Below are 19,824 nucleotides of genomic sequence, written 5' to 3'. Positions count from 1 at the left end.
ACTTTTACATGCAAGATTGTCCTTCACTTATCTATACTGAAATGTGCGTTATTCCTACAATTAGTACTACCCAAGGCTTTCCTGCTCATATTCACACTTCAACAGCATGGTTTACTTTCTGTGGTTATGCAACTGCATTGATACTTTTTTTGGGGGGTACTTTTATGGAGTGCAGGGGAATGTCCTCCCAAGGAGGATATACATTTTCTTCGTTTGAGAGAACAGATTCTAATTTTAGCCACAAAATGACCAGTGGCACCTAATGTTATTGCATGGTAAAGTGTGTTTCAAGGCTGAATTAGCATACCAGTGATCACACCAATGAATAAGTTTCAAAAATGCAAGTCACCCAACAGAAAAGAAAATACAAGAGTTAAGCCAGCTGTTTGCCAATTAACTTGCATCAATTAATGCATTACAGGATGCTGGAATTAGTTTGAGCAGCTACAATGTTTATTAATGCATACATCTTTGTGCAGTGAAGCAGAGTGTATGGCTCCATTATACAAAATCAGTTAGGCAGAATGAAAGTGTCATCCAACAAGTGGAGTTAACGGATGGATGCCCCAAGTATTCTAGAAAGAACTTCATTTTAGCCCAAACTGCATTTTGGGGTAAGAGCAAGAAGGCAGATTTACTTTCCTTTTCCATTACTGTAGAGAAATGAAGCAGTCAAGCTGGATAAAATTGAGGTAGAGAATCCTTAACCAAAATGTATACTATAAACTAGGATCACTGAAGCAGTCAAGCTGGATAAAATTGAGGTAGGGAATCCTTAACCAAAATGTATACTATAAACTAGGATCACTGGCCACCATACAGTAAGTGGTTAAAACTAGAAGTAGCTGAAATTGAGTATTACCCAAATTGCCTTACAACAGTGAAGTACCAACAGATTTCAAAATACCTTTTCTAGATCCGCAGAAACTGCTGTTCTAATAAGTTGTGTAATTTATAAACCAAACACCATGATGTAGCTTCGGAACCTACATATGTTTATAAACAGTTTCAAATCAGGTGTGTTCAAATTCATTAGCCTCTTAAGAAAAATTAAGTCAGTTTAAAAGTAGTTTGCCCAATTTCTGGGTCCTAACTAAATGGCAGTTTAAGCCCAAATTCTGCTACAAATTTCAAAATACCCAAGAGAAATTGTCAGCATTACCACAGAATTCTAGACCAACCTGGTTGAATGACCATATAAATCTAACACACCATATTCACTGGTGGCAGAGACACAGAAGCCAACCATTTTGAATTGGAGATAATGAATCCACTCTAAAATTTAAAGGAGACTTTTAAAGCAGAGACTAAATACATGTACAAGTCAGTGCAAGCTAAACCCATCAGCTTAACATTAAAGCATGCAAAGTGTAAAGTAGTCAACATATGCATATCACACAATACCTAGGCAGTTAGAAAGGGCTCTACCTCCTCAAAAAGAATCAGTAATGGTGCACCCAGTATTTGGACCACTTCAGTTACTTCAGAAAGCATGTTCAGGGTCTATTGTGGACCAAGTTTTTGCACCAAGATTTATTAAGTCCTTTCCATGAACATTTAACAATGGATCAAAAAAATGCCCTAGGGCAGAATGTCATAATCAGGTAGTTAGAATCTGTGAACCCATGGACAGTCATCCTTAAAATTCTGACCCCATTTCAATAAAATCTTCTTGCACAGATGGCATTGCATCTAGTTCCAATGGTCATTCCAAATTTGGCAAAAAGCTAAATGCTTAGCATTAAGGCACAAGTCTTAAAGCCTTTCCTTGGGAGGAAGAGGGGGCAAACATGTACAGCAACTCACTATACTCAACCACACATCTGCAAGTGAGGGTAAAGATCTTTCACCTTTACAACATGGGAGAAAACCACTCTGGAATCTCTCCACATAGTCTCCTTACTACATTCTGAAGTAATCTGGATGAATAAACTGCAAGAATCACCTCTGCTTTAACACCTTGTCCCTTAGAGATAGGGGAAAGGGAGGGTTATACAATTAACAGCTAAAATGTAGCACACTTTAAAGGAATGGAAAAGCCCCAGTTCCAAGATCCCAAATGCAGAACTACCAACCACTCCACACTGACAGAGGACCTGCCAACCTCCATACAAGCACCAGAAGCAAGCCAGAGGAAATGAGCTTATTTGCTTTTCCCCATAGTATTAGATTTCCAGTGCAAAGGAGAAACTTCAAAATGTTTTAGGGCTTCAGAAGCCTGAGCCCCAAAGTTGATGGCCCCAAATGATTTAACATCTGGTATCCTTGCACACAAGGGCATGGCTACAGCTCTTAAGCCATGTAGAATACACCTACCACAATTCACTCCATTACACTTTGCCAACCCTTTGCTCCATTATGACTACATTTTGGAATGCATATGTAGCTGGACTTTTGCTTATGCATTTTGGCTGAGCCCCCCCCCCCCATGCTTTATGAACTTATCCTGTACAGGATAATTATTGGTACTGTACAAAAGTTTCAAATCTCATACAAAGTATTTAATCTGGAGTTTCTCCTGGAGTCTCCACTGAGAGCTACTGGCCCAGTTGGACTAACCTGGTCAAATGTTAAAAAGGGCATGGTAAGAATTGTGCAGTTAGGGAAGCATGTAGTCCCCTTTGTGAGCATTCACCTAGATACCACAGGCTGGTCTCGTGGTGCTTTAAGCATCTTCAGGCCAGTGCAATTACTGGGTTTGCAACAAGTGTGTAGCATCCCTACATACCAAATCCCAAATGACTTCACTGAAGTTTTAGCATAAAGGTGGAGAACTTGCATAGATGTGCAAAAAGTTGTCAGAAGATGGAGCCCATGTAGTGACCACTACAGGTCTACAGAATTTGTAGATAGTTGCAAAGTCTATTTTACACTAGTACCAAGCACTGAATAAGCATTCAAGTTAAAAATGCAAGCGATGGAGGCTAGATAACTACAACCAACCACTTGTGAAAACTCACTTAATTCAGCCCAGCTGGAAGTTACTGGAGACCAGCCTGGCCAAGATGCAGGGTTTTGAGTCTTCACAAGGGATAATTTGCTAGGCTTAAAATGGCTTGCAAGGGCAGTGAGCCTATAAGCTTGCACCTGGCTTTTAAAGCCTTCAGCCAGCCACAATTTATGCAGTGAGCCCTCCTTGCCTTGGACACCAATACTGGGGTGGGAAGGGCAAGTTCTCAACTAGATTTCAGAAAGTTAGTCCACTTTGACAGAGATCATGCTTGTATGGAGTCAATGAAGTTAAAGCCTGTGCCACAGCAGGAACTAATAGACTTGTGGCAGGAACTAAAAGAGATAGGAAAGGCATTTGCTACATTTCCAGTAGCAATTACTGGAGGCAATTCTGGATACATTTGCAGGTGTCAATAGCAGTTATGCCACACCCAGCACAAATATGAACTTGTCATACTGCAACTTTGGTTTAATGCATGAAACCAATTCCAATTAAAGTTGGAAAGATAAAGGTAAAAGGCAGAAAGTCATGGCTAATTTCATGGTTCAAGTTAAGCAGATGGGAAGTCCATGGTTCAAGTTAAGCAGATGGGAAGTCCATCTATGTAATATGTAGACTGACTGCAATCCACTTAGGGCACAGAGGTTTAAAACACTGCCTACAATTACCATTTGATAGCAAACCATTTTTTATTAGGAATATCTTAAGAATGTGAAAAACCATTGCCACTACTCTGCCTGCTTAGCAGCTAGAAAAAAAAAGCTGTCCCACCCCAATTTGGAGGCAGTGAGATGACTAGCAGGCTTTTAATGGCTCAGTAAATCTTATCTGCTGACTGGAAGTATTTGTAAGGTGCCATTTGCAGCCATCTCCCATATAGCAGTGCAATACCAAGTGGTATTTAGTCTGCCCTATCCTAGCTGAGCTCTTGCAGGCACTAAGTGGTTCAGATCAGTGCATATTGCGGGTCTGAAATCCAGCTAATGCTAGACTGCCACAAAATGATCCCACTTCCCCTACAGTGCTCCCACTTCCCCTACAGTGCTGACATTCCTCCACAAACTTTCCTCAGTACAGAGTGGCTGTTTGCGGAGGGAAGTGGGCCATACTGACTCAAGCCACCTGGTGGCAAGGTGTCATCTGCTAGAGGATTCAATAAGATTATACAAGTGACCACTGCCAAGTACTTCAGCATACTACACAATCCAAAAGTTGGATAGTGTCTTTGAGGATCCCCCCCCCCCCCAATCACCTGCTGCTCCATCAACTTCCCCTGCTTCAGATTAGATATACATGTTATTGCATGTAACCAAGATTTGATGGTACTTTCCACAAGTCAATTACCTCTCTAAATGGGATTCTCTATGTATTGGAGACATAAGTTTTTTTTTTTTTTTTTTTTTACAAAGGCAAAGCAGTGTTAAGAGGAATCCAAGCATAATGGAAGTTCCTATACTATAGTTTGCAAAGGTTATGGTGTAATTCGTTACTTTAGCTTTTCTCCCACAGCCTCTGAGAGCCATGCTTCTGAAAGTGTTTGTAAGGGGGGGGGGGGGGTTAGTCATGCAATTCAGTGCCCTGGATTCCTCAAGAGATCTGAACCCTTACCACTTAATTGTACAAGCCATCAATTTACAGAACAGGCTAAGAGTTTCAGGGTCTTGCAGTGACTGAGCAATGCAAAGCTAGAAAGTTTGGCTGCATTGCAAAAGCTAAAGTAGCGAGTTTGTTACAAGACTGAACAGCCAGTCTATTATATTGGTATTTGCTTAGAAATCTTCCCAAACTTTCAGAAGTCCACTGGAGGCAATGAAAACTTCAATAACCCAAAACATTTTTTCTGCATACTTTATTACACAAATACAACTGGGTGGCACACTTCACAGCAGACGTGTCCATTATGAAAACCCAACTGGATGCAGTTAACCTCAAAATAGCAAATTTCCAGAGAACAAATCTTTTAGACTTTAGGCCAGTCAAACTTATCCATTTAAACTTCAGTATTCAAAGTTTAAGCCAATTAGCTTTACAGTTCCAAGTTCAATCCAGCTACAGTGAAGGCTGCCACTGATCCTTTAGAAGAGAAAGCCAGGACAGTCCTGAAGTAAGCCACTTAGTCAATACACTTGAGTAGGCCCCAATGGCAATACTTTTGTCCCATGTCAAAAAGGGATGCTTTGTCCACTTAAAGTAACATAGTGTTTGGTCTTTCAAGCAGCTTTCTGAACTCAGATAGCCACTGGGCACCTACTGCTCCATCCACAACCCGGTGATCACTGCTCAGTGTAACTTGCATTATACTGGCAACATCAAATCTGTTGAAAGAAAATAAACATCAACTCTTTGCAGATTTAAATGCAGTGATTAAGTTCAGTTGCAGCTTAGAACACCCAGTTATACAGATTTTAAATGCTGCTTAAGCAAACATGCAAAATATGCTTACCCTTTTTCATTATCTGCAGGGATGAGTCTCTCTTCTGAAGAACCAACAGCCAAGATACAGGCCTGTGGTGGGTTAATTATAGCAGAGAAGTTCTTTATGCCATACATCCCCAGATTAGATATTGTGAATGTGCCACCCTGTAAGAGGTAAAAGACAGTTAGTGGGACTGGCTCAAATGTCTACAAAATTAGTCCAACTTTACCTGCCACAATTCAGCCACTAATCACTGGCAAGCAGGCACCATGGATAACTTAATACTATCAATTATAATACTGGGGCATCTTTACTGTAAGGTAGTTTAGAGGTGCTATTGAATTATAGTATAGCAATCATTCGAGACTGGACAGCTTACCTGGTATTCCTGTGGCTGAAGTTTACCTTCTCTTGCTTTTGTTGCTAGTGCAAACACATCCTTGCTAATTGTAGCAAGTCCCTTAACATGGGCATTGAATACAATTGGAGTGATGAGGCCTGCATCAGTACTCACTGCAACACTGACATCAACTACATGGTGCCTAAAACAAAACAAAGTCACTTAGAAAAAAGTACCCAATTATGGGTACACATCCAAGCCCCCCTTCCCCTTGTGCCCATATTCTAAACACCCATGGTAACTTACTGCCTGATGGCTGTATCCATCCAGGAGGAATTCGCTTCTGGCACCTTCAGACAAGCTAGAGCTGATGCTTTAATAATGAAGTCATTAACGGACAATTTGATATTTTCAGACTTCAGAACCTAAAATAGATAAAGATTTAGGACATGACAAAGCTACAAAAATATCAGAATGCTACATAATTGAGCAATATTTAAGGGAAGTGCAGCAAGTTAAAGCCCTGGCTGGCTTTAGCTGTTAATACTAACCACTTCTATAGCTGTTGTCAGTTACTGGCCCCTGTACCATCTAATGGCAAGTACAAGAATCCAAGCACTTATGTACCAATTCACAAGAGCTAGCAAAAGGGCACTTTTAAAAAACAGACAGGCATTTAAGGCCATCAACTTATACTTAAGGCTGAATACTAAGTTCCAATTAACTAAACTCACCTCGTTTAGCTCCTCCCTCATTTGCAATACTGCCCCCATGTGGATGTCAATGGTTAAGCAGTAGTGAGGAATTGTTTGCTTTGACTGTACAAGGCGCTGAGCAATTACCTAGAAACAAATATGCAAAATTCAGATGTCTATATAAAAAAATATATATCCAAGCAGAGTTTTGGTAATCTGGAACTTACCCTGCGAATGTTGCTGATGGGAATATCTGTAAAGGTTCCAGTAGGAACAGCCACTGGGGGTGAAATTCCAGCTTCTGCCACAGGAGCCTGGTCAATAAAACAGGTCTTAAATACCAATTAAAGTCCTTTACAGTTAAGTTGACAATGCTGTACACTTACAAGTCAATGTACAGAAGTTTTAAAACATGCAACTTACAGGTACAAATGATTCTATGTCCTTCTTTGTAATCCGTCCTTCAGGTCCAGTACCTGGAGAACAAAAAAAAAAAAGCAGTGTATTACATTCCAAGTATAACAGAAGGGCAAGGCAGTCTTAAAACATTCCTAGAAAGGCAGATACCAAATTTCTACAACAGAAATAACCCCACTGAACAAGCACCAACTTCAGCTATTCCCCATGATCTGCTTACCTTTTACTTGTCTAAGGTCAATGCCCTTTTCTGCTGCAAGTTTCTTTGCAAGGGGACTGATGAAAATCCTGCCTGTTTGCTCAGGTGGTGCAGAGGCTGCAGGAGTTGGGGCTGCCTGAGCCACTGTAGGAGGTACAACTGCAACCTGGGGGTGTGGGGGGGGGGAGGAGAGAAAGGTATGATCCCATTAAGCAGACCTTGTGGTATTACACAAGCTTTGAAAAATTTGCACTGAAAATTTAACTCACCTGTGGGGGAGTAGGAACTGCTGGTGCTGGTTTTATATCTACCATCTCTTTATAATCAGCAAAGGCTGCAATATCAGACTCCCTCTCAACAAGGATGCAAAGTGGTGCCCCTAGGGGTACATCTCTAGTTCCTTCAGATACCAGGATCTTTGCTAGATATCCTTCCTCTTGAACCTCAAAGCCTGGTTAAACAAACAAGCGTTACAGCAAGTGGTGCCAAAAATGAATTGGTGTTTTTAGTATACTAAAGTGAGAAGCTTCAGGTTAGGTAGCTCATTCTGACTTTAAATTACATATATAAAAACTTACCAATAGTTGCTTTGTCAGTTTCAATTTCTGCTAGCAAGTCTCCTTCATTCAGTTTCTCACCAACTTTTTTCTCCCATCTCTGAACTGTACCCACAGTCATTGTAGGAGACAGAGCCGGCAGGGTGATCTAGAATAATGTTAGTGTAACATTAGAAGCTACTCCCCTTGCTGTTTATGTACTTATTGCATCTATAGCTACCCTGCTTGTAACCAGCCCCTGTAGCAGATTCATACTTGTGTACCCAATGCAGTCTGAACAATTTTACATGAGTGAAACTAATCTGTACAAAGCTCCCATTCAGAAGTGAGAAACTCAAGACAGAGAAGATTGTGTCACAGGCCTAACAGGCATAGATTAAAAACAGCTCAACCAGTTATATGTGGATGCTATTACCTTCATGTGTGGAGGATAGGAGCTTCCAGGTGTATGGAGTGAAGATGCTGCTGTGGGGGAAGGTGCTGCAGGTGCTCCTGCTACAGAATCCAACTTGTAATTTTTAAATGCATCAACATCTTCTGGCCTATAAAGAAATTAGAATATTTAATTTCTTAAATAATGCCTCACCCACATGCAGAACAGCTAGGATTGTTAGTAGCAGTGATTACAAGCCCTCCTCCCTTGAGATGTTAGCCATAGTAAAATGCACAATTCTAATATGCAAGTCAGAAGGGCCCCTTAACCCCCCCCCCCAATTTTTTGTTTTACACATTAACTGCCAACGGGCCACCCCACCCCCTCCATTCCCAGATTGGATATAGTAGCATCCAGATAACCAATCCTACCCTGTTACGATTGCAAACATTCCCCATGGGAGGGGAGCTTCCCAGAAAGACACATACTGAAGTATTAGTCTTACTTGTCGACGGTGATGCAGATTATAGAACCTAGTGGTAAATCTCGTGTTCCTTCAGATACCAGGATTTTAGCCAGATAGCATTCTTCAAGGCTTTCAAAGCCCACAGTCGCTTTGTCAGTTTCCACCTAAAAAGTGGAACATATTGAGTGAATTAACAATCAAGGGCAAACCCCCCCCCCCCCACACACAAAGGTTACTCACCTCAGCAATAATATCTCCTTCATTGATTTTATCCCCCTCTTTCTTCTCCCAGCGAGCTATTGTTCCAGTCTGCATTGTAGGAGACAAAGCTGGCAAGGCCACCTGTAAGAACAGGCACATTAACTGCAACGGACTTTCAGTAAATTATTGTTTACTCTTTTGGAGAATTGGAAAACTGCAACAGCATATAGATAACTCATTTTCACCAGACATGGATGCCCAGATGCAAAAATTACTCTGCCAGACATTATGCTCATATTAATACAAAAATCAAGCAAGGTTCTATATCAAACGCATGGCCAATCACATGTTAAACCATGCCTGGTTATAGCACTATTAAAGTAGAGAAATTAACAGCTGCAAGCAGAGACATATTCCCCTCTTACACCAAAGGGAAAATTCACTACCTTTACCCCCATGGGGAAAGGGATTCCTATTGCTACCTGTAAAAGGAAGCCATCCTACCCCACCCAATTTTAAAGTCTTCATAACTCAGAAAATCAGTTGTAATAAAGTAAAGGAAACTGTTCTAGTAAATTTTGCAGGCTTGTCAGTTCTTGAATTCCTTCCCCTTACCTGTTCTGCAGAAATGTTCATGCAAGATGCAGTGATACAAGTATTAACCCACCAAATGCACAGTAGCAAGCACCACCCAAACCCCACCCGACACATTGCAATGCAATAAATATTTCAGCATCTGTGCTGAAAGCAACCCAATGTTTTATTGTAGAAATTCACTACCAAAAGAAATATTTTACTAGGGGCATAAAAATAAAATGCCTGTTGCATATCACATTTCTTCACACCACAAAACTGTTTAAATATCGTTAACGACTGAACTTGTACCAGCACCGTTGAACACTTGTTCTGCAGGGGATGTGGGGGGCTGGTCCCCCTGAAAAAGGAGCACAATTAGTTCAACAAGGATGGAGTTCATTGTGCATAGTCTCCCATGTCAATCATGGGTTATTTACATATTAAAACTCTGCCCCCACCTTGACACCCTTTCATAGGTGTGTACTAGGCTAATGGCCCTGGAGCCTTTACAAGCCTAGCCCATAGGGTTACCCTGGCATTGTGCCACCCAACCTTAGTTCCCAGTGCCTCAAGTAGAGCCACTGGTGTGAATTTCTCTTGAAGCGGGTCAGTGAGGTGCTCTGTTTGACATGTATAGGAAGTCTATTCCATAGCATGGGCAGTCTGAGTTATGAATCTGTTCCCCCAGTACGTTGTTAATTGTGGTAATGAGGTTGAGGTCTCTGGAGCATGTAGTGCAGAGGGATTGGGAGAGCTGGGTCAGACATGGCTTTGCAAGTCAAGCAGAGATCTCCAAGTAGGTGATAGGAGATTGAGAATAGTTGGAGTTTGAGTCTCTCCATATAGGAGAAGTGTTCAAGGCCTAGGATCCTCTTTGTGACTTACTTTTGCAGCCTCTCCAGTTGTTGCAGGTGTCTGGTGAGGTACATGCCAAATGGGGCATTGTACTCGATTGGCCTAATTAGGGAAGAATAGAGGGAGACAATGACCCATTTCTTCCTGGAGCAAAACCTTTAGTAAGGAGATGTGCCACATAGGACTTTGACCACGGCAGCAATGTGGTGGTAAAGAGGTTGTCAACTTGTGTTCCCAGATCTCTTAACACCTTCTGTGTTCAGTGGACTACCATTTGTGGTAATTCATGGGAACTGGGTTCTTCCCAAAGGGGGTGATGCATTTTTTGGGAGTGAGCTTATGGCCATGGTTCTTACAAAAAGTAGTTTGTCTCAGCGAGTCCTTTCTGTAGGATATCACTTGGGGAGTTAATGGCTTCCAACTTGCAATCTGCAAACATTGTCAGCCAGAGTCTGTGTTGGCCCGGACTTCCGAGAAGTAGATACCAAACAGGAGAGGATCCAGGACTGATACATGTGGGACTCCACTCACGACTGGTCAGCAGTCTGACTCGAGTCAGCTACTTTCACACTGTGGGTACTGTGAGCCAGTTTGCAACCCACCTAGTGATATAGGGGTTGATGTCTAGCTTAGTGAGTTTTTCTAGGATTCCTGAATGGGGAATAGTATTAGAGGCCTTGACCAGATAAAGGTAGGTTGTATGCACCACCTTGCCTTCATACACAGCTCTGGTGACAGAGTCAAAAGAAGTCAACCAAGTTGAGCAGGCATGATCTACCCTTCACAAAACTAAACTGTGTGGGATCCAGAGTTTGAAGATTCCCCATATCCTTGTTTATTAGGTCTATGATGATGTGTTCCATAGCTTTGCATATTAGACTTGTCAGGCTAAAGAGGTGATAGTTCCCAGGATCTGTAGTTGCTCCTTTGTGGAGAGAGATTACTATAGCTGTGTGCCATTCAGTTGGGACAAAGCCTGAGTTGAGGCTGTGACTGAACAGGGCATACAGATTATGTATCAGTTCACTCTGTAGTTCTATGCAGAACACAGCCAGGGATATTGTCAGGTCCCGTAGTAGCTGTATTCTTGGCCTTGGACAGTGCTGTTGTAGTTCTATGCAAAACACAGCCCAGGATCTGTAGTTGCTCCTTTGTGGAGAGAGATTACTATAGCTGTGTGCCATTCAGTTGGGACAAAGCCTGAGTTGAGGCTGTGACTGAACAGGGCACACAGATTATGTATCAGTTCACTCTGTAGTTCTATGCAGAACACAGCCAGGGATATTGTCAGGTCCCGTAGTAGCTGTATTCTTGGCCTTGGACAGTGCTGTTGTAGTTCTATGCAGAACACAGCCAGGGATATTGTCAGGTCCCATAGTAGCTGTATTCTTGGCCTTGGACAGTGCTGTTTTAATCTGCAGCAGTAATACTGGATAATCTACTGGTATTGAGATTGGTTCTTCAGGGGAGTTGGTTCTTCAGGGGAGTTGGTACTGAATCTGCCAGCCAGTATATTGGCAATATCCATTTGCTTGGTATAGGAGGTACCATTGTGCAGTAGCTCACATCAAATCTGGATATTGCCAGAGATTCTTTACATAACTATAGAAGGCCTTGTGGTTGTCTTTACTATTTGCTGCAATTGTTTTCATAGCTAGCTTTAGAGGATTTGATGAAATCCCAACTTTTTGTTGAAGCCGATAAGGGAGTTTTTCCAGTCTTAGGTTCATAGGTAGGTACTAGGCTATTTGCCCTAGGGCCTATACAAGCCTAGCCAAAAGTGTACTCTGGCTTTCACCACACAAGAAAATTTTCCTGTGCCCCTGTCACAGAACCTCAGAAGTGATCCCCAGCGTGAATTTCCTATTACCCATCCAATCAAGATTTTTTTTAAAAGAGTGCTAATGAGGAGCTCTGACAGGCAGTCTACACAAGTTTACTTTTGCATTAATACACTTCAACATCGCCCAAGGTGCTTCCTCCACCACTCTTGGTCACCACAAGTAATCCTACATTCCCCACACAACACAAGTGTACTGAAAAGATATAGAAGCTAGGAGAAAATAAAAACCCTGACCAAACACAAACCTACTCTAATCTCTAACAATGGACAACTTAGTACCATTTAGTTCGTTACTACATGCCTCAAAAGGGCAAGTTAACCAAGAGTTTACCCATATTACTATACCATTAAAATGCCAATTGTATGGTATAGGCACATCTTACCATATCACCTAGCTCTAAAGTACTGTACTCTGCCAGACAAATAAGGCTATTGGACCATTTGGCATGTACTTACCTAGGCTTCTGCAACTGGAACAAAACTCTCAAAGAGAAAGAAGGTGTCCTTTGTTTTATCTAAAAGCAATATTCCCTTTAGTCTCCTACTGACCGGGGGGAGATAATCTACACCTACCCTACAAAGTCCAGTTCATTCTTGAAGCTAGTAAAAATCCACAGGCGAACTCATACCAGAATTACCTGATCTAAACCATGGAATACCAGAATTACCTGATCTAAACCAGGGATACGACAAACATGCTTCACAGACTACCCATTTGCTGGACCAAGCTTCCTGGGCAGAACTTCCCCTACTCTCTCTAAAGGCAGAGAAAGTTCCATCCAAGGTGGCACATATCCTCTTTAGGTTAGTCAAGGCTATAGAAAGCAGGCACAAACCTAACCCATTCACATCAAAAAGCAGTTTCAATTCCAAGTAATCATTGCTATGAGCCATTAAACTATGAGCTTACTGCTCTTTCAAGTAAACTTATTCTCTATCCCACACTCGAGAGAAGTGAAAGTATAACCTATTAGTTATAAACCTTGCTGTCCACTGTAGTTTAATTTATAATGGCCCTCAACACCTGTTGCCGAGAAATCAATTCTACCATCTTTATTAATCATTCCAAGCAATACTACAACGCCTGCTGTTAAACCCCTTCAGTTCTAAGGAAAATTGAATATTTCAACTTTTAGCGCTGCAACGTTAAAACGGAATTGTGTTTACACACCAAACCATAGGCACGCATTTAAGGCTGAAGCATGCCTCCAGCCTACACACAATTATCACTACCCCCATTCAACGACTCGTGAGAGTACCAATACCAAGCATCAAAACTATCCTAGGAGTCAAGTATAGATATTAGCACTCCCGATATAAGGAGTGCTACCACCTAGGCAGCCTCAGTTTAAAGGAGCCCGGAAAGTGTAGCTCAAGACTTCACAAGTCTTACCTTTTCATGGGGTGGCAAGCTATACCACCTTCGTCCTCCAACATTAAGCCAAGGTGACTGTAGCTTCAGTCCTGTACGCACTAAAGAATTAGAACTACAGCGAGGTGTCACACACTGTACCCGCAACCGGCTAATGGTGCAACTAGCATGAAGCCCTCTAAACCGAAAACTTAAACCAACTGAGGACACAACGCCTCCATGACAAGAAGGGCGAACGCAGCTTTGCAGTTTTCTTACTGAGCGAAACATGTCAGCTAACACACCGACTACGAAAATAACCTAATACTTGCAAAAGTTAAACAGCACCTTCATGCAATGACCTACTAGCTCGCCGGGGTCTACTTACGGCACCTCAAATGACGCACACCACACCCCTTAGCAACTACCGTAAAGCAGAACCGCCTGTTGAGAAACTGCTTGAGGTGCTACTTAAGAGAGAAGGAACGCTTACTGTCTGATAGGGAGAAGAAGGTGTTAATTATTTGAAACAGTTATTAATTAAGCAGATGTTTATCTTGTTAACCGTATTACGTCATTGTGTAATTACTAAAAATAATACATATTGTTTTAAGTAGTAGAACATGAAATGTTAATGTTTTCAAATCGAATGTTTTGGTACACGAGTTGTTTGTGCCGTAAAGATAAAGTACATCAGTGTAGTGCTTGCCGATATATTTTAGTATGATCGATGATTTATAATGTATGATTGATAACGTTAAGTGCAGTAAAATGGGAAAAGCCATTTATATGCTCAAATCAAGGATGCATTCAGCGTGTCAAACCTTTCGATTTTTCTCTGCTCCATCTGTGCCGCTCTTTGTTCTGAAATGTATGTGGTGTTCTATTGCTTATTTATGCCCAGCTTTGTTGGGAGTAAAAGTGTCCGTAAACAGTCATAAACCAGCATACTTGTCAATCTCTTAGAGAAAGAAATGTGGACAAAGCCTTAAATAATGGAGGCCTTTGAGGGATAAAGGCCCCCAAATAGAGAAAATGTTTAAGTATTGCTCTTACAAATATAGAAAGTTGATAAAATAATATTGCTTTAGCATGACATTTCTGAAGGGTATGAAGCCTGAAACGCAAATGTCTCATTATTTTCTGTCTTTTCTTCAGTCCTTAATGACTCGATAATAACTTGCCAGAAAACCATTTTATGAAAAACGAGTCAAAATATTAGGCAAAAAGTGGACATTCTGCAAAAATCGTGGGTTTCCAGACTGGTCACATCCCCGCCTTCTGTTATACTTTTTTTTGTTTGCTTGTCTGTTTTGTTTCCAAAGCTTGCGTTGTGCATGCCAGGGTGCACAACTTTCTGTTTACACATTCAGACAATGTTATCATTTTTTTCTGCGTGGGCATGTTTTATGTTGTCTTTTCGGCTTTGGTGAAAAAAATACTGTAATCATTCAAGTTACACAGAATGGCCGCACATGGGGAATTATAACGCATTCATCTATTTTGCATTTATAATCTTGCAAGTGGGCAAATTCGTATCTTTATTATGTGTCACACTGTAGTCTGCGTTTTCCATAGTTTTACAAGGTTGTTTATGTACAATTTAGCATTGCTGTGAACTTTGTTTTACAGTGTTAACCCACCGGCTGCGTAGTAGCAATCACCCTCTAAACACCGCCCCACACCAGCACCATGGGACGGTTTACTAAATCTGAATACGATCAACAGTTTGAAGTTGTACTCGTCCGTATGAATATTTATCCTTGATTGTCAGCATGCAGAATGCAGATAGTGCGGACTTGTAAATACTGCAGAACTTTCATGCTCTTATGCAGTTTGTCTTGTGTCATTCTCTTTTACACGCTCGCGGCTGGCCAGATTTTTAGGTGAAGTTTAAGTTTGACTGCTGCTATTTGCAACCCCATCAACGTTTCTTGGCAAGTGCCTTGTCGCTAGTGCAGGAGTGTAAACCAGGTGTTCAAACACAGACACATACAAATCTTAAATGTTCCCTTTCGCCTTCCCCCGTTACACACACACTTAAGTATGCCAACTTCAAGATCGCACTACATTGAGGAATATTTGGGTGATTTAATAAAACTGAATTTCTTTTGGGGGTTAAATGCTTTTTAACTCCTTGAGTCTTTTGGAATGCGTTTTATTCTTAACAGCATCCATGTATACCATTTTTTTATTTCTGTATTGTATCCTGCTTTGTATACCGGGCGGCCACGGTGGTTCAGCGGTTAGCGTTGTCGCCTCACAGCAAGAGGTTCTCTGGTTTGATTCTCGGCTGGGATGCCTTCTGTGCGGAGTCTTTGTGCCTTCCCTGTGGTCGCGTGGGTTTCCTCCGGTTTCCTCCCACATCTCAAAGACATGCAGTAGGTGGATTGGACACTCCAAATTGGCCCTAAGTGTCTGTGGAAGGTTGGGTGCCGGGCTGGCACTCGACACCATAAAACTTCACTGCCAGTCATGAGCGGACAGATGATCCGCTGTGGCGACCCCTAACCGGGAAAAGAAGAAAAAGAAAGAATCATGCATTGTATACCGTTCAGTAATATTTATATTTGCTTTTGAGGCCTGGGTAGTGACTAAAAGGGGTCCTTGGGCAGCTCATGCAGTCATTTAACAAACTGAATTAAAACACAGCCCTTCCTGATTCAGATGAGGAAACCTTGTGTAGGATTATTGTAGTTATTAATGTTTTTAACTGTGTGACCATTTTTTTATTATTTATTTAGTTGGCTTAAATCTGTTTAGCTTTGTCCACTTAATGTGGATGTCATCACTGGACAGCTAGTAGGGTGTTATATATTTGTGGCACATCCCTGAATCTAAAAGCAGTAACATTTTCAGTAGTTATTGTACTTTTGCATGAATTTAAATGTGTGCATACCCACCAAATAAAATTATAACTATTACAAGAGAAGTGGCTACAGCCTTGCATATGTAAGCAGTGGATAACACTAAAATCGCCAGTCACTGATCTGCACAGAAGGCTGGTATTGGAAAATCTACAGATTATTTGGTACCTATAGTTGCAAGTTGTCCTGTTTCATCAACTATGAGGAACGCTGTCCATACCTCTCAACCTTTTAATGCAAGAAAGCTGGACAAAGCCATAAACATGTGGGACAAAGGCTCAAAAATAGGGACAATTTTTAAATATTACTCTTACAAACTTAGAACGTTGATAGAATAACGTTTTGCATTAGCATGAATTTGCCGAAGGGTATGAAGTCTGAAACTCAAGTGTATGTCATTGTTTTCTAACTTCAATCTTTAATGATGTGCCATGAATTTGCCAGAAAAACACAATTATATGAAAAACGGTCCAGAATTATGAGGCAAAAATCTGGACATTCTGCGAAAATCTGTATAGTTGAGAGGGCCTGGCAAGACATACCTTCAGCATGGTTCACACCTATACTAATTTAGACAGAACAGACCTTATTTGGACAGTTGCGTCTGGTGAAAAAGTATGAAAATGACAAAACGTCCTGATATTTTAGGGCAAACTTTCCACTAAACATTACTTAAGTGAATTATCAAATACAGAGACACAAATCTTAATTTTGCCCCCTTTGCTCTCCCCTGCGCCCTCCACATACCCCTACTTTTATACCAACTCCGAGATAGTGCTACATTGAAAAAAGGTAAAGTACAATTTGATAATGAATATTCATGAGGTCAGATGCACTTCTGTATGGCATATCATGCGTTATTTGCATTCTACAACACAACCCTTAGGCATGTCAGTCACTCTGGTCACGCTTGTTTCATTTGTATTCTAGGCAGACTGTGGACGGGCTTTGCTACTGTATATCTTGGTGGGTACTTTATTACACTATGCGAGGTTATTTCATAATTTTCTGGTAACCCCACTGAGGATTACAGTCAGTCAAACATTAGAGTTTCATAGTTATTCTTCAGAAACTGCATGTTGATGCAAAACGTGTGTTTCTATTTACTTTCATGTTGAATGAGAGTACTATTTATAATTGTCTCTGATTTGGGGCTTTTTTCTCCCTCCTTATTTTTACCTTTGTCTCTAGGCAGAGATGTTGAAATGTGTACTGTGCTATACAAGTAAGTTGCAGAGATGACCAACAGTGAAACGTAACTTTATTGTGTAGTCGACTACCTCTCAGGTAGGTTCACGCAGGCTTGAACGTTTCATTTGTGATTGGCAGGTGTTCCTTTATCAACTGGCAGCGTGCTAATCATTAAAACTACTTATTAAACTGTACTGAACTACAGAAAATGAATATGAAAATAAACATATTGCATATTTATTACTTATTAAAACAATAATGAACCATGAAAAATGAACAAATAAATTGCTACTACATAGTAAACCATTAATGACGCCGTAGAACTATGGAAGATATTCAGTTAAAAGTATTACATTCGTTGAAGGTTGTGCGTCAGAGCTGGCAACTTGGCACATAAAAATCTACTGCCAATCATTAGCGGACCGGAGTTCCACTGTGGCGACCCCTAACCAGGAAAATCCATAAGACACAACAAAAATTACATACGTGGAAAATAGTCATACAAACCCATACTCTGTTAGTGCATATTTTCTTTTATTCCATCACTGCAAAATAAAAAGAAAAGTGTACTTGGCAAATCATGGCATGTAAGATACAATAACAACTAAATTTAAAAGAAAACTGTAGTTAAAAAGAATAGCGTATCCAAAAAAAAAAAAACAACTTCACTTCCGTTTTTTTAAAATCAGATTCATTACTTTGCTGATACTCATGAATTTGGCATAAAATATTCTCTAAGGCAATGCCGTTATTTGCAGTAAACTGATCCTACCACACTGCATAAACTCATTTAGGTAGGACAGACTCATCATTTTAAATATTTTCTTTGCCCTGGATCACATCACTTCCACAGCCTTCGTGCAGGCACCAGTATCCGGATCTACAAAATTATGAGAATGCTTTACTCTTAAAAATAATAATAATAATAATTGTAATAAAAATGTTAAACAAAAACCCACATCACTAGCTACAGATAAACTACCAAATGAATACCTCATGTTAGCAGCCCATGTTATCTCTTACTCTATGTCCATCTTAATCAATAGATCCATCTCTGAGTGGTACATAATTAAGATTTGGAAAATTACCTACATAATACCTCTCAATAAAGGTGGCTCCTCTCTAGAACTGTCAAATTAGAGACCCATATCTATACTAGCTTCTCTTTCAACATTTTGGAGAAATGCATCCACACACAACTAATGGACCATCCATTAACCAAAAATCTACCGTCCAACTCACAACATGGATTTCGCCCCTACCACAGCACCACAACAGCCCTAGTAAATTTCACCAGTACTATCAATCAATTTTAAAACAATGGTCAACTTGTCTCCTCTATTTTTCTACATATGTCAAAGGCATTTGACACAGTATCCCACAAACGTCTCCTACAAGAGCACTCATCCCTTGAAATGTCCAGTGAAACACTCTCCTTTTTCTGCAGCTATCCTTTAGATTGCCAACAAGCTGTTAAGTGGCAAAATGATCTTTCAACTCTGCTACCTATAACTGTAGGCGTCCTACAAGGATCAGTACTAGGCCCACTTCTTTTCTCTGTCTTCATTGATAAACTTCACACTTCAACCAGCCAAGCTCCCATCTTACAATATGCAGATGACTCCACTGTCATCTGTTCTGCACCCCCAATGCCACAACTTCAGGAAATAACCCAAAAATCCTTTTCTGCCATTGAACATTATCTATACAACTATCCACTCATTCTAAACACTAACAAAACCAAATGAATGCCTTTCCTAAACCATCACCTTAAATCCCACAACCTCGGTCAACACTTAAAAATTACCTCATCTAACAACCCACTCATAGAGCCAATGTCTGAGACCAAGCTCCTAGGTGTCACTATTGATAACAATCTGAGATTTGACAAACACATATCACTTGCTATAAAAAGCCCACATAAAACTAGGTTCCCTATATAGAATGAAGAACTATCTTACCAACACATCTAGACAAGCTATCACTAGGACCCACTTATCCACTCTAATGTATCCATCTCCAATATTCACTAACCTCAAAAAACAGACAAACAAACTAGAAATATGCTATCATAAGAGAGCCAAATTCGCAGCTAACCTAGCTCCAAGAGCCCATCACTGTATTGCTCTCAGACAACTGAAATGGTTTGAACTACCCATCCTCTTATCCTTCAACCAGCTGACACTAATTCACACTATCATTTATAAATCTGACAAATTTCCAGCACTCCAAACCTTAGTGCAAACCCACACTAATAATACATGCCTGAAATCATCTAACAAATTACAAGTAAAAGTCACAAAACCCAACATCACCTTCGGGGACTCTGTATATTCCAGTCGCATATCTAAAACTTGGAACTCTATCCCTCAGAATATTCAAAGCATTAGTAACCCCACCCAGTTCAAAAACCTGCTTAAGTCTCAACTAAATCAAAGCTGATAATACTCCTGCTCAACCTCAGGATGAACAATATTTCTTTGTCTGTTCCTTCCTCGACAATCTATTTACAACCTTTGAGTAT

General features: G+C 40.7%; 1 protein-coding gene across 2 annotated transcripts; it reads right to left on the bottom strand.

Moving 5' to 3' along the window:
- Nucleotides 1–4,785: 4,785 nt before the first annotated feature.
- DLAT (dihydrolipoamide S-acetyltransferase) lies at nt 4,786–13,697 on the bottom strand. Of its 2 annotated transcripts, none has more exons than XM_044081012.1 (14): nt 13,285–13,697; nt 8,657–8,758; nt 8,456–8,580; nt 7,993–8,119; nt 7,599–7,725; nt 7,290–7,471; nt 7,042–7,186; nt 6,828–6,880; nt 6,632–6,736; nt 6,444–6,551; nt 6,016–6,134; nt 5,749–5,911; nt 5,397–5,533; nt 4,786–5,268 (listed from the first exon to the last, which is right to left on the bottom strand). In XM_044081012.1, exons 1-14 carry the CDS (start codon nt 13,531–13,533, stop codon nt 5,139–5,141), a joined length of 1,872 nt encoding a protein of 623 aa, XP_043936947.1. In that variant the 5' UTR covers nt 13,534–13,697; the 3' UTR covers nt 4,786–5,138. The 2 variants fall into 2 exon arrangements, with proteins under 2 accessions (XP_043936947.1, XP_043936949.1); XM_044081014.1 differs by having other exon boundaries at nt 6,632–6,718.
- Nucleotides 13,698–19,824: the final 6,127 nt, after the last annotated feature.

This window comes from Protopterus annectens, chromosome 8.part0, assembly GCF_019279795.1.
Source record: "Protopterus annectens isolate FY-2018-M chromosome 8.part0, PAN1.0, whole genome shotgun sequence".
In the NCBI taxonomy this organism is placed as follows: domain Eukaryota; kingdom Metazoa; phylum Chordata; order Ceratodontiformes; family Protopteridae; genus Protopterus; species Protopterus annectens.
This window is presented reverse-complemented; position numbering and strand designations above follow the sequence as displayed.